At 33.4% G+C, this 12457-nt stretch overlaps 1 protein-coding gene across 5 annotated transcripts; it reads left to right on the top strand.

Annotated features, from left to right (window-relative positions):
- The first annotated feature begins 5456 nt into the window (after window positions 1–5456).
- LOC114749201 (DNA-directed RNA polymerases II, IV and V subunit 11) lies at window positions 5457–9350 on the top strand. Of its 5 annotated transcripts, none has more exons than XM_028937693.1 (7): window positions 5457–5599; window positions 6487–6530; window positions 7053–7170; window positions 7280–7369; window positions 7517–7595; window positions 7861–7956; window positions 8961–9350. In XM_028937693.1, the coding sequence occupies exons 3-7, from the start codon at window positions 7118–7120 to the stop codon at window positions 8991–8993; spliced, it is 351 nt and encodes a 116-aa protein (XP_028793526.1). In that variant the 5' UTR covers window positions 5457–5599; window positions 6487–6530; window positions 7053–7117; the 3' UTR covers window positions 8994–9350. The 5 variants fall into 5 exon arrangements, with proteins under 5 accessions (XP_028793526.1, XP_028793524.1, XP_028793528.1 ...); XM_028937691.1 differs by having other exon boundaries at window positions 7049–7170; XM_028937695.1 differs by having other exon boundaries at window positions 7049–7170; window positions 7861–7961.
- Window positions 9351–12457: the final 3107 nt, after the last annotated feature.

Genomic DNA, 12457 nt, shown 5'->3' with positions numbered 1-12457 from the left:
ATTAACATAGGGGTTGCATTTTCTTTCCAAAACTCAATCAAAACTAATCAAATCGCATCATTTTTAAGTATTTAATCTATGTTTCAAACCCTTGATCAATTCCTTTCAATATTTTTGAACTTTTGGCAGCGTATCCCTTTAGAAAATGACCATCCAAATCAACATACAATCACATAAAACCAACTCACAATAAATAACAAAAAGCTTAGGAGCTTACCTTAGCAATTCCTTGAATTTAGGTGGACTTTCTCTCTCTAAGAATAGTTTTTTCTCTCTCTAAACTTAAGAGCAACATAGCCTCCCTTAGTGTTCTTGCTTTGGCCAAAAGGTGAGGGGGTGAATGGCTATTTATAAGCCAAGCCTTAATCATTTGCCATCTAAGGTCATCTTAATTGCCATGCTTAAGTGTTAACTTCTTATGCAATCTTACATAATTTTCACTTTGAAAATAAATCCAATTGAAATTGAATTTTCTAAAGTCAAAATCCTCTCCATTCTTGGCTTGACAAGTGGCACTAAATCCTCTCCATTCATAGCTTGACAAGTGGCATCTTCTTAGCCAAGTAAAAATCAAGAAGCTTATTCCTTTTCTTTCTCTTTTTTTTTCCTTCTTCTAGAAACTATTTTCTTTTTTTGTCTATTTAATTATTTTGCCACTATTTTGGGCCGATTAGGTGTGAATTATGGGCCTAATGGGCTGGGGACTTTTGCCAAAATTTTCACTTTCCTGATTATTCTTAAATTATACTAAGTCCTGGTGTAGTGCTGGATGAATTTTTTTTTTATATCTTGTCAATTTTACTGTCTCAAAAAATTCATTTCAATGAACCGTTATCCTTCTCTTAGGATAGGGAAATTTCATGATTTTTCTCAAAATTTAATTCCCTCAAGAAATTTCTAAATTCCATTTTTTCCAAAATCGGCTCTTTACCAATGATAATTATGCTTTAAATATATTAAAGCTAACCTCCTCATCAAATGAAGTCCGGAGTAATTTTATAAATTATTATAATCGTCCAAGATAATTTTTCATTTTTTTCAGAATTATTGAGGTCTCTAAATAGTTTTCATAATTAACTTTTGGCCACTCTTACTTGGTGTAACAAAAAATTCTTGTAAATACAGAAAATTCTATATTTATTTATTTTCCTTCCAATAATTCCTCTAGGCCTTAAATACAATTCCTTGACCCTTATTTCTATCTTTCATCATTTTCTGGGAAATTTTGAGAATTTCTAACTTAAATTCTTAATTAAATATTTCTTTAGCTGATATTTAAAATATCAGTCTAGTCCTTATCCAAATTTCAAAATTCATTCCGGTGCTAGCTATAATTTTCTCTATCTTAACTGGCCCTTGATCTATTTAATTTCCTTAATCTCAGGGTTAAAATTTTCAAGATGTTACAGGATGCATGAATTTTTTGTATTTTCTTGGCCCAAAATGAGTCCAAAACTGGTTGGAAAGGAAGGGGGAATATGGCCCAATAAAAAATTATCAATTTCAAGTCAAAACTCACTATATCGGTTACTATTTTTAATAATAGTTCTAGGCCTCTAAAAATTTATTTTTATTGATCAAAAATTATGTTTTAATATAAAAAGGTCTTACGAATTTTTCTGGAATTTATTTCCACCTCTAACCTCCTATATTGAATTTTCTCCGAAATGGGGTTTTACCGATAAAGTTTTATCACTAATTATCTAAAAATAGTTTTCTTCACATCCTGAGGCTAGAGATAATTTTAAAATTCATAATAATATGATAAATAATTTTTTTCATATTTTTTCAAATTTATTGAGGCCTTGGGGTAGCTCAAATAATTAATTACAACCAAAAATCCTTGTCCGATCATAAAATACTGATAAATCTTGGAAATTTTGTAATAATTTATTTTCACCCCTTTTGCACCTCTGGGATCTCATATACTATTCTAAATACTCAATTCTCCATTTTCCCTATTTTTGGGGAATTTTTTAATTTTTCTGACACCCACTTGTAGTCTATCCTACTTATATTGGATATTATGAAAATATTAGTTAGAATCCTGTCTGAATTTTATGTCATATATGGCTTCGCCAAACAATCCACTTTTCCCATTGGCCCTTGACTTAATTTTTTATTCCCATTATCAGGATTAAAATTTGTAAAATGTGACATATTGCATTAACTTTATCTCAAAATATAACAATTTTTTTATTTTACCCCTATTTAATATGTTTTGAAAAAATCTACATTGAAATAAATGCAAAACAAAATATATATTATATTTATACTAAAAATTTAATGATGCGATTTATAAATATTACAAAAAAAATGTTTTATTTTTGCCTTATAATTAGACCCAGAGGAGTAGCATAGGGTGGTTTTATTCTTCCTATGAGTACTTGAATAGCCTTCTGTTGGTTGAGCGTCCAAGGGTTTAATTTGAGTGGGTATTGATGATGAAGGGAATTGAAAGACGACGCGCAGCGGAAATCAACTTAAAAATTTAAAACTTTCAACCCCTTGCCCGGATCTACCGATCGCGTTTAAGTTAGGTAGTAAGAAGCATTACCTTCGGTGTTCGATTTCCAGGTGGCTCGGTGATTCCGCCATTTAGGATGCCTCTGCTCGCCTCCTTTGTCGTTCGAAGTCGACAACTCCGGTCAGCTTCCTCTACCGGTATCCACACGAGTAGCCCTCAATCTCGAACAACGTGCTAGCATTTATGTTTGTCTAGGGTTTTCAAAAATCCGTCCTCTCTTTTCACTTTTGGCCGTCCCCTATCTGCTTAGTGCTTTCGCTCTCCCTCTTAAAACCCTAGCTCCTCATATCAAATATATAGGATGCTATAGGTTTAATGAATGATTTTTAATTTCGAAATTAATCCTAAATTAATTCCAAAATTAATATAATATCAAATATTGCCTAATCAGATAAGAGAATAATTAAATAAATATGGTTTATATTAAATCCGTCTCACAGATTTAATTCACCTATTTATTTAATTCAAAAATAAAGATATGACGGAATTAATTTACATAGATCTAATTTATCCTTATAAATTAAATCTAACAATTAATATCTCATATATTTATATAATATATATATACGAATATATATATATACATGTCCACCCTATATTATTCATTGAATCTGGACATATCTTAGATTCAATGAATCTGGACATCATAACTCGCGTTGGGCTATTTTGTGTGTGATCCTGTAGGCCCATATGAAGTTGGCAGTGGGCCATTAACTATAATGACTCACAAGTCGTAAGCGGTCTCTAGCAAGACATTACGACTACCCAAATCATATGAGGATCGTTGAACGATGTAACCTTTCATACAACCATATCACGTCCCTTTTGTCACACGACATTTTGGTCATGGATGAGGCATGGAGAACGTCATCCTCCTATTCATGACCGTTACTTTCTCGATCCCTGAGTAGTCTGAGTATAGAAACGGAACTACCTTTCCATTATAGTATGGCCATACATTTCTCAGACTCACTCATCGAGGGGCCTAGTAATATCTCTCTACGAATGTGAGGGACAAATTCCATCTTGACCATTCACATTCCTCCGCATGAAAAACCACTAAGCCTGAACATAGTCTTTATGATCACTCGGTCAAAAGTGACTTTTGACTAGGTCAAAGCTAAGCGTTTCTCATGTAGGAATCCATGATGATCTCAGATCAAAGGGCACAGTGACATGGTTTGTATATGAGAGAGGCTTATGACTTAACCCATGCAGCTCTCTCATAGCGGGTCAGTCCAACACCTTGTACTCTTACATGTGCCTATGACTTTAATTTATATCTCTATATATCTTTAAAGTCATATTGGTCTTATTTCATCTCTGCTCCCACATAGATGACCGACCAGGGACATTTAGGATAAACCATGAGTTATCCAAGAATAGTCATCACAGTAAACATGCAAATAATATGATAACGTAATTAATAAATTCATAAATTAACAATGTTCAAAACATAATGATTGGCCCCTAGGGCACAATTTCCAACAGATGAATCCCATTTTTTGTTCAAGGCCATGACTCAATTACATCATTTAGTAGTCTCAATAGAAGAGATTGACTTTTAGTATTCAATTACACAAGCATTTAAAACTAATATCGACAAATGATTGCTCTATTTTTTGGCTTTTCTTATTTCTTCGATTACTGAATAATTTCAACAAGCACAAATGACACTTTTTCTAAGCTTATGATACTTGCCCATATTTTCAACTTTAGGAGATGAGTAGAAACATTTTTTGGCCATTTGATAGGTAGGAATATTAGGTAAGTTAAAGATTAATCACTAAGAAATTTTCTGAGATAGATTTGTTATTAACTAATTTAATTGTGGTATGAATAGATACGTTAATGAATTTTTTTGAGGAGGGTTTTAGGAGGCTTCAAAGATTAAGTATAAGCCAGCCTTGATGAAAAGGGGATGGAAAATTTGGTTTCAATCATGGTAGTGTGTGGAATTTGATATTGAAAAGAAAGTTGAAATGTAATATTCTTATACTTATGTCAATATGATCGTGTTAATAATAAAATATATTTTATTATATTTTATACGTTTTATATAATTTACTTTTAGGATTATTATGTCATGAAACTATATTTAAAGTTAAAATATACAAATAGATGATACTTTAAATAAATTGAATAGTAATAAGTGATATGTTTTTGGGGGACATCAATGAAAGTTTCTATAGGGGTTTAAAGACTTTATAATTTTTTTACTCGTGGAGAGAAAAAAATTTAAAATCTACAACATGGACTATAGTAACAAGCATATACTCCTTCCAGTGCATAATATGAGTCGTTTCTGGTTTGATTCAAAATATAAATCACTTTTTTGAATAATAACTACCTTTTCTTTGTTCTAATTTTTTTTTTTAGCAAACCTTTGCTTGGTTCTAATGAATTAGTTAAAGTAACATATATTATGAATCGAAAGAAATATGTGTTTTTGTAATTCATGCGTTTATTAAATAATGGTGACAATATAGTTCTTTCAAGACATAATTATCTTATAGTAATGTACGATGTTATATGTCAACATCACATATGATTATACTAAACATAAATTTATTACATATGTATTATCACATTGTCATTCATATTTCATGATCCATCAATCCAAAACCTAAACATAACTAGTGTAGTTTTTTATACTACTGGTAATGAAGACAATAAATATCAATATACCTATTTTGAAGTGACGCAGAGATTTATAACTATAATTATTGATCAAGTATTTTCACAATTTTGCATGTTTGACATATTTTAGAAAAAACGCTTAATATGTGTTTTCGAATTCAAACTTTAGTAATTAAACTATTCGATTAGTTAACCCGTGCAGCGCATGAGATGAGATGAGACGTCTAGTTAAACAAGTAATATTAAAACCTCCCAAAGACCGACCCTGCCCTTCCATCCCTGCCCTACCTTCCGCTCAGACCAAATAGGTGGACGGAAGTCGGCTGAACCCGAAACTCTGATCCCTAGGCTCTTCGGCCTTGGCATCGAACATTGGAACTTCATTGCTGCAGGCCTCGTCTCCTCGCCGTCGCTGTCGTTCTCCTCAGTCCGGTGAGTGAATTTAAGGAGTTCTCAATCCACTTTCTTGGTAGTTGGATTAATTCTTACAGCAATTGGATTTAAATCTTGTGATGTTCTTTAAGAAGATCAACGGATATTCATCGGTTAAATGCTCTTGCTAAAGGTCAAAACTTGTGAATTTTACTGTTTAAGGAACGCTTACTCTTGTCAAGTGTTCCATTCTATTCTAAATCTTTGCTCGAAAACTTTTGATTCCCATTTGTATGGGTTCTTGAGCAGTTGATAAGTGACTGATCCCAATGATATTATATTCCTGTGCACTAACTATAAAATGGATTCTAGTACTCGCTAAAAATATTTCCATGTTGTAAATCACTACAATGAGCTTGTGAGTTCGCGCTTTTCTGTATAAAAAACAAGGATACGAAGTTAATGAGGTGAAAATTGATTTAGTTGTGCTATGTGGAATTCACGTGCTTTGTAAGCTGGCACTCATAAGAACTAACACGAAATCATATTTTCTCAACCCATTATGGCATATTGTTGAGGATTTTCTGAATATTAAGATGACTGAGCTCAATTAGTGGCAAGTTGTCTTAGTAAGCCTAAATGAAATAATGGAGAAGTGCGCGTGCGCGCACACACAGAGTATCTGTGATTTCCCCCGTTGACAGGCAAGCAGCTTCTGAATCTCTATGTGCAAACTGATTATACATATATGTAGTGCATCCTCTTCAGCTTTCACGTATGAATCTCTAGCACACATTGCATCTTTTGTGATCCACGCTCATTGCATTTTATCATGCTTCTGTTTGCGTTGGAAATTGGAATTAAGTTCTGTTAGTAAAAAGTTTTTGGTTCAATGAGCAAGACTTTCCATCCTTAGAATTCTGTTTTTAGCTGATTGTTTTGCGCAGAGAGCTAGGTGACAAGTAAAAGGAGATAGAGTGTTGAACACAGGGTAAGTTACCTCCACCCTTATCCTGAATCATGATAGCCACTATAGTACACAATATGATGGCTTTTTCGAGTGGAATTTTATGTGAAAAGGTGCTACTGCTGTATGCTTTCCTTAGGGATTAAGAAAAAGTTGTTGAATAATGAAAGATTGCTAGAATGCTAGCAAGTTGATAGGAAAAAAATTAACAGTTTGGTACTAAGATTGCATGACGCAAGAGATTTCTTAGAGATGATTGTGCTGCATTTTGAAACTTTGATGGTTGAAAAATCTCTTATAAAAATATTTCATAAGCTGCACTTTCATAAATTATTAACAGCATGACTCCTTCTTCCTTAGATTTCACATATGTAGGGGAAATGTGTCTAGCTCTAAAGAAAAAATAATTGAACAATGTTAACTGAACAACCAAAACAAATTAATTATGCTTTAGATTAATTTACTCTATTTTTTCTTAGTTCGATAAAGCTTTTTGCAAATACTGAAACATTGATTTTGACATCTTCTATCTCTTTCCGTAGTCAGTGTCAGATACTGTTGCTGCAGCCTAGAACCCTAGACTAGAGTATTGGGTGGGGAAGAAAGAAGCCATGAATGCCCCAGATCGTTATGAGCGTTTCGTTGTTCCTGAAGGCACAAAAAAGTAACTTTGTTGACTACCTTCTGCTCTTTCTTTTTCATCCAATTTGATTATTTTTCCAATCACCAGAGATGATTTGATTATTTTTCCTTTCTCATATTTATATATTCAGGGTCTCTTATGAGCGGGACACCAAGATCATCAATGCAGCATCCTTCACTGTTGAGAGAGAGGACCACACAATAGGCAACGTTCTTCGCATGTATTAATTCTACTCATACTTTTTATCTCTGAGTCTCTATTTACATTGCTATCTGTTAATATGATTAATATAAAGCCTAACCCTGTTTGGCCCCCCCCCCCCCAAAAAAAAAAAAGCCTAACCCTGTTTGTATTTCGGTGAGCATAGGCAGCTGCACAGGGACCCTAATGTGTTGTTCGCTGGCTACAAGCTTCCTCACCCTCTTCAGTATAAAATTATTGTCAGGGTCAGTATCTCTTGCATTCATTCTCTTGTTAATCTGATGACTGATGACATCTACAGTTGTTTTATAATGGGCAATTGTTATTTGTAAACAGTGCAAAATGTTTGTTGATGAAACTCAAATGCTGTGTCTATCGAACTGTGATCTTTGCATCCAGAGAATATTGACGTTTGTCTTTAATCTTTTAGTGGAAGTCTACAAAAATTCATTTCTCTGTAAGTGAACAGAGATATTATGAAAATTAATTATTTTATTGATCTATTTTCAGATACACACCACTAGTCAGTCTTCGCCAATGCAGGCGTATAATCAGGCCATTAATGATCTTGACAAGGAACTGGATCATCTGAAAAATGCCTTTGAGGTTTGGTGAATATTTTTGTTATTCTGTCGACAACCCTGCCTCTAAGCTCAATGAGATCTTAAATGTTTTTTTTCCCATGGGTTCCTTTTTTGTATTTCTTCTTACATTACTTGAAATTTGCTGGTTGAACATCTTGTATCCACTTGTACTTGTGGGGGAATGTTGATCAAATGAGACTCAATCTACATAACATTCTACATAAAGAAGCAAACTCCTAGGCACAATTTTGGCCTGTCCTGCTTTATAGCTGTGAGCTTTGTTATTAGAAACATAATTGATCTTGTTATCTGCATTTTTTGTTATGGCAGTTACAGTATTTCTCATTATGGACATTAAAATAATGTGTTATGGATTAAATCTACGTTTTGTGAGGGCTTGCAACTTTTCTTTTCTTTTGCTTGATTAAGTGATGATTCCCGGAGTAATGATAGGTGATTCTGGAGTTTTTATGCAGTTCTCTGGAATGTACATCGTATACTAGTCTTAATAGCATTATTGGTGAATAATCATGCCATGTTGGGTGATTTCATGTATTACAGAAAGTATGTGATGTAGTCACAGCTCTGAAATAGTATTATTCAATGGTAGAAAACCCCCCCACAGAGTATAGGTCTCGTGGAGATACACCCTAAACAAAAGGAAATAACACTACCCTATGCATTCGAGGCACAAGAACTCTCCCACTTCACTCACCACCTTAACCAGACCCCTGTTATATAGCCCCTCTCTCAACTGTCAAATGAAATACCACAAATACCCACACTCACATGGTTCGCACCCCATATGTCAATATGACCCTAATACTAAACAGTATGGTATTTTGAATTATTATGACTGATCCATTAAAAAAAGTGCTATTATAACTGAATGCTTGGACATTTGAAATGTGATTGTAGTACAAGATATTTTTAAGGATAGGTAGATTTATCTGAAGATTCTTAAATACTAAGCCCGTTTTCTTGAGTACCATAACTGTTCAAACACATTCATAATTTTTATTGCAGGCGGAGATGCTGAAGTTTTCAAGGGATTATTGATGGACATTCCGGGTGCACATGACATTAGGGTGTAAACAAGATGGTATGAGCGTTGTACGAGACTTGTCGAAGTCTGATGGTGTTGTACTTTGGAACTTATCATCGTAATGTTGAAAAGGGAAGTCTCAACTGAAATATTGCAGTTAATACTCGTAACGCTACTTCTGGTTTCTTTTTGGTTACTTACTTTCCTCCTGCCTTATCTTCCTCCAATTAAGTTCTCTCAATTGAAATTTAATTAAGGGCTTGTAGCAGTGATAACTTCTGAAACGCAATCAAACAGATGTACGCAAGAACAAAGGATACATGTGATAATTTCAAGTACTGTATTATGCTATAGTCGTCACAGTACAGCCACAGATGGAAATAGCAATCACAATGGATGAAGGAAAAAGTCTTATAGTATCATAGAAAATGTAAGAAAATCACGGGGAAGAGAAAAAATGACAGAGGGAAAGGTTCTTACAAACTTCTGCATGAGCAATCAAAAGGAACCCTGGCACCTCGCTTACTCGTACTCATGCGCTTTCTACATGCTCTGATGTGCACGGTTGCTCCTTCTCGCAAGCACATGAGATATTTGCTTTGGCACTATCACCTCATCTAAGTTTTTGTCATGCGGGCTGCTATCTGAGCCTATCATAGTGTTGATAATATTATCTCTCCCAGTGAGCCGGACCTTGTGAAGGTCAAAATCAGGGTAATCATTGATAAAAATTTCTGTATCCTCCTAGGATGCAGGAATGGCATCATCCCATTGACCTGGCAACTGAGCGGAGGGATGTTCTCAACGTGGCACCTAGTGAGTCTCAGGGATCTTTAGTGGTTGGAACAATGGTCTTGACTTGGTACTTTGCCATGGTAATGGTAGGTATCATGCAGTAGGAGTTCCTTCACATTTGGTAAGGAAAGAAACATGAAAAAGGTGTGTGTGGACCTGACTAGATCGGGTTAGGTGTCAAGTCAGGATCTGGTTGGGTTAGGACCTCCGGCTAAGCAAGGCAGCCTAAGGTCTGGTTCAACGTAGTACCAACCTGAGGTCGGATTGGATTAGACTTGGTTCATTGGACGGCTTTGACTAATCCAGACAATCTAGGAACTTATGTTTTTTCTTTTTTGGGCTTTTTTGAATTGATTTGTATCCACCTATTCAAGTACAAAATTTGACATTTAAAAATATGCAATTAACAATTCAGTACCTTCTTAGCCTATTGTTTTTTTAGCCAACTAGAAATTCCATTAAAACTAATAATGCAATCAATAATCTAAAAACTTATATCTAAACAATATCTAAATAAAAGTCTCATTTCAACAATTAATTTAATTGTTCATGTGGCTACACAACTGAATCATTTGGGTAAAAATACCTAACACCATTCAACAACAATAAAAATCCATGTTATAATCCATGACAACATCAAGTCTATAACATTACATGTGGCAAAACTAAATGAACAACAAACGATTGAAATCTAATTTTCATAATATTGAGTATCAATTGTCTTTAGAGGTGGAAATCAGGGCTGACCCGGCCCTCCAGGAAAGGGCTAGCGGGCTTAAAAGGGATGGCTTTTCATGGTCGAAATTTCAAAAATACCTCAATTTACTAGGTCCGGCCCTTAAGCTAATGGGCTTAGAATTGGCCTACGGGCTTTTGGCCCGTTTAAAAAAAATAGTACTTTTTATATTTGTCATATTTTTTTTATCAAAAAATGAAAATAAACCAATAAAATTATTAATAAAAGACATAAATATGAATAAAATTAAGTCACAAATACAAAATATCATCATATCCATCAACATCCAAGAATATCTAAAACATTTACTAACAAGATAACAACATCCAAAAGTTTTATCTATAGTGCAATTGTGCAATAAATAAACACTATCATTAATCTTTTAAAACTTCATCATCACTATAATCAATTACTCTTCTTCATAAGTATGCTTTTCTTTCGTAACAAAAATATCAAGTTTTTCTTCTTTATAGGAATTTTACTTTTAAATTTTACAATCTAGTTATTATTTTACTTTAATGTGAGAAGCATTGTTGTTGAAACTCATAAATTTTTAATTCAAATTATAGAATCACAAGTTATATAAGTATAAAAATACTCTATTATCAAATATATATATAGTTTAAAAATATCAACGCATATAATATAAATCAAATCATTATTAAAGTTCAAATTAACCCATGTTTTAAAAATTTAATTGGATAAATTATTGTCTAAAACTAAATAAATCAAATCATTATGTAAAATTTAATTTTTAAATGATAATAATAACTAAATATTTGAAATATTATTAACAATGTAAAAAATTAATAATATTAGAATTACATAAAAAATTTAAAAAAACAAAAAAATTATAAAAGGGCCTAAACGGGCCGGCCCTTGACCCTCCAAGGCCAGCCCTCGGCCCTCCAAGGCCAGCCCTCTAGGGCTTGTTTCCTATTTGAGGGGAAAAATTTCAAGCCTGGCCCTCATAACTTCAGGGCCTAAAAGGATCGGCTCAATAGGCTAGGCTCGTTTTCCCAGCTCTAATCGTCTTCATTCATTTTTCCCCTTTACTATCAATAATATTAGATCCATCTGACATATATATACATATAAGAAAGAGGTATTAGCAATAAATAATGACTTTTGCAATTTTGAATTTAGAAGTATATAATTCAAAATGTTATTTGGAATATTAACAATATTATCAGTCTCTTGAAAGTTGTCAAATCCAATCAGCATAGAGGCAAATTCTGAGAGAGATTGCCCAACAACTAGCCAAATTTTGAGCACAAATGAGCGATTCAATCATCTTAGGAGATATATAACTTCTATAATCATCAACATGTCTTTCAATGCTAAAAGCTGATTCAAAGGCCGTTGTAGATATTGGTATAGCTTATACATCACATGCAATCATAAAAAGCACTCTGTACATGGTAGAATTATTGATTCAACCCCTGTCCTTAGTCCCCTTGGGGTTGAGATCACAAATTTACCAAGAATTGCACTATAGTAGTACAACCTTGGGTTGTTTCACTTAAAGAGCCTTTATTTGAATCTAAAGTTAACTAAGTGACAAAAATGCAAGATTGATAAGGGTAAAATGTACATGTATGCAAGAAGTGAATAAAATATTTTTGGTCTTTTTGGTATGAAAATAGAATCGATGGATGGAAATAAATGAAATGTAATGGGATGGATCTCTTGAGGCTTGGTTAGGTGGCAAGGTTTAGTTTGTTTTTTTCATTAGGGGTTAGATGCAATTTGGATTGGATTAATGTATTTTTTTTAATTAAGTTTTGATTAATGGAATGCTCCTAACACTATCATGCTATGCACTTAAATTTCAATCACCTTAATTACTGAAACTACAATCAATGCACAACTCCAAGATAGCACAAATACATAATCAAACAACACAATCATGCTAAGAGACTCAATGTAATTTAGCTTAACTAAAAT

The sequence above is a fragment of the Neltuma alba genome, unplaced genomic scaffold (genome assembly GCF_004799145.2).
Source record: "Neltuma alba isolate B1F8T4 unplaced genomic scaffold, ASM479914v2 tig00005979_pilon, whole genome shotgun sequence".
Lineage (NCBI taxonomy): Eukaryota > Viridiplantae > Streptophyta > Magnoliopsida > Fabales > Fabaceae > Neltuma > Neltuma alba.
Note: the sequence above shows the minus strand (reverse complement) of the source record. Positions and strands in the feature narration are given on the sequence as shown.

What these genes read in the sequence shown, in the direction of transcription:
- LOC114749201 (XM_028937693.1), top strand. Translation starts at nt 7,118, where the DNA reads ATGAATGCCCCAGATCGTTATGAGCGTTTCGTTGTTCCTGAAGGCACA. An exon ending in GTTCCTGAAGGCACAAAAAA is followed by an intron (nt 7,171 to 7,279) that starts GTAACTTTGTTG and finishes TTATATATTCAG; the next exon opens with GGTCTCTTATGAGCGGGACA. An exon ending in AGTATAAAATTATTGTCAGG is followed by an intron (nt 7,596 to 7,860) that starts GTCAGTATCTCT and finishes ATCTATTTTCAG; the next exon opens with ATACACACCACTAGTCAGTC.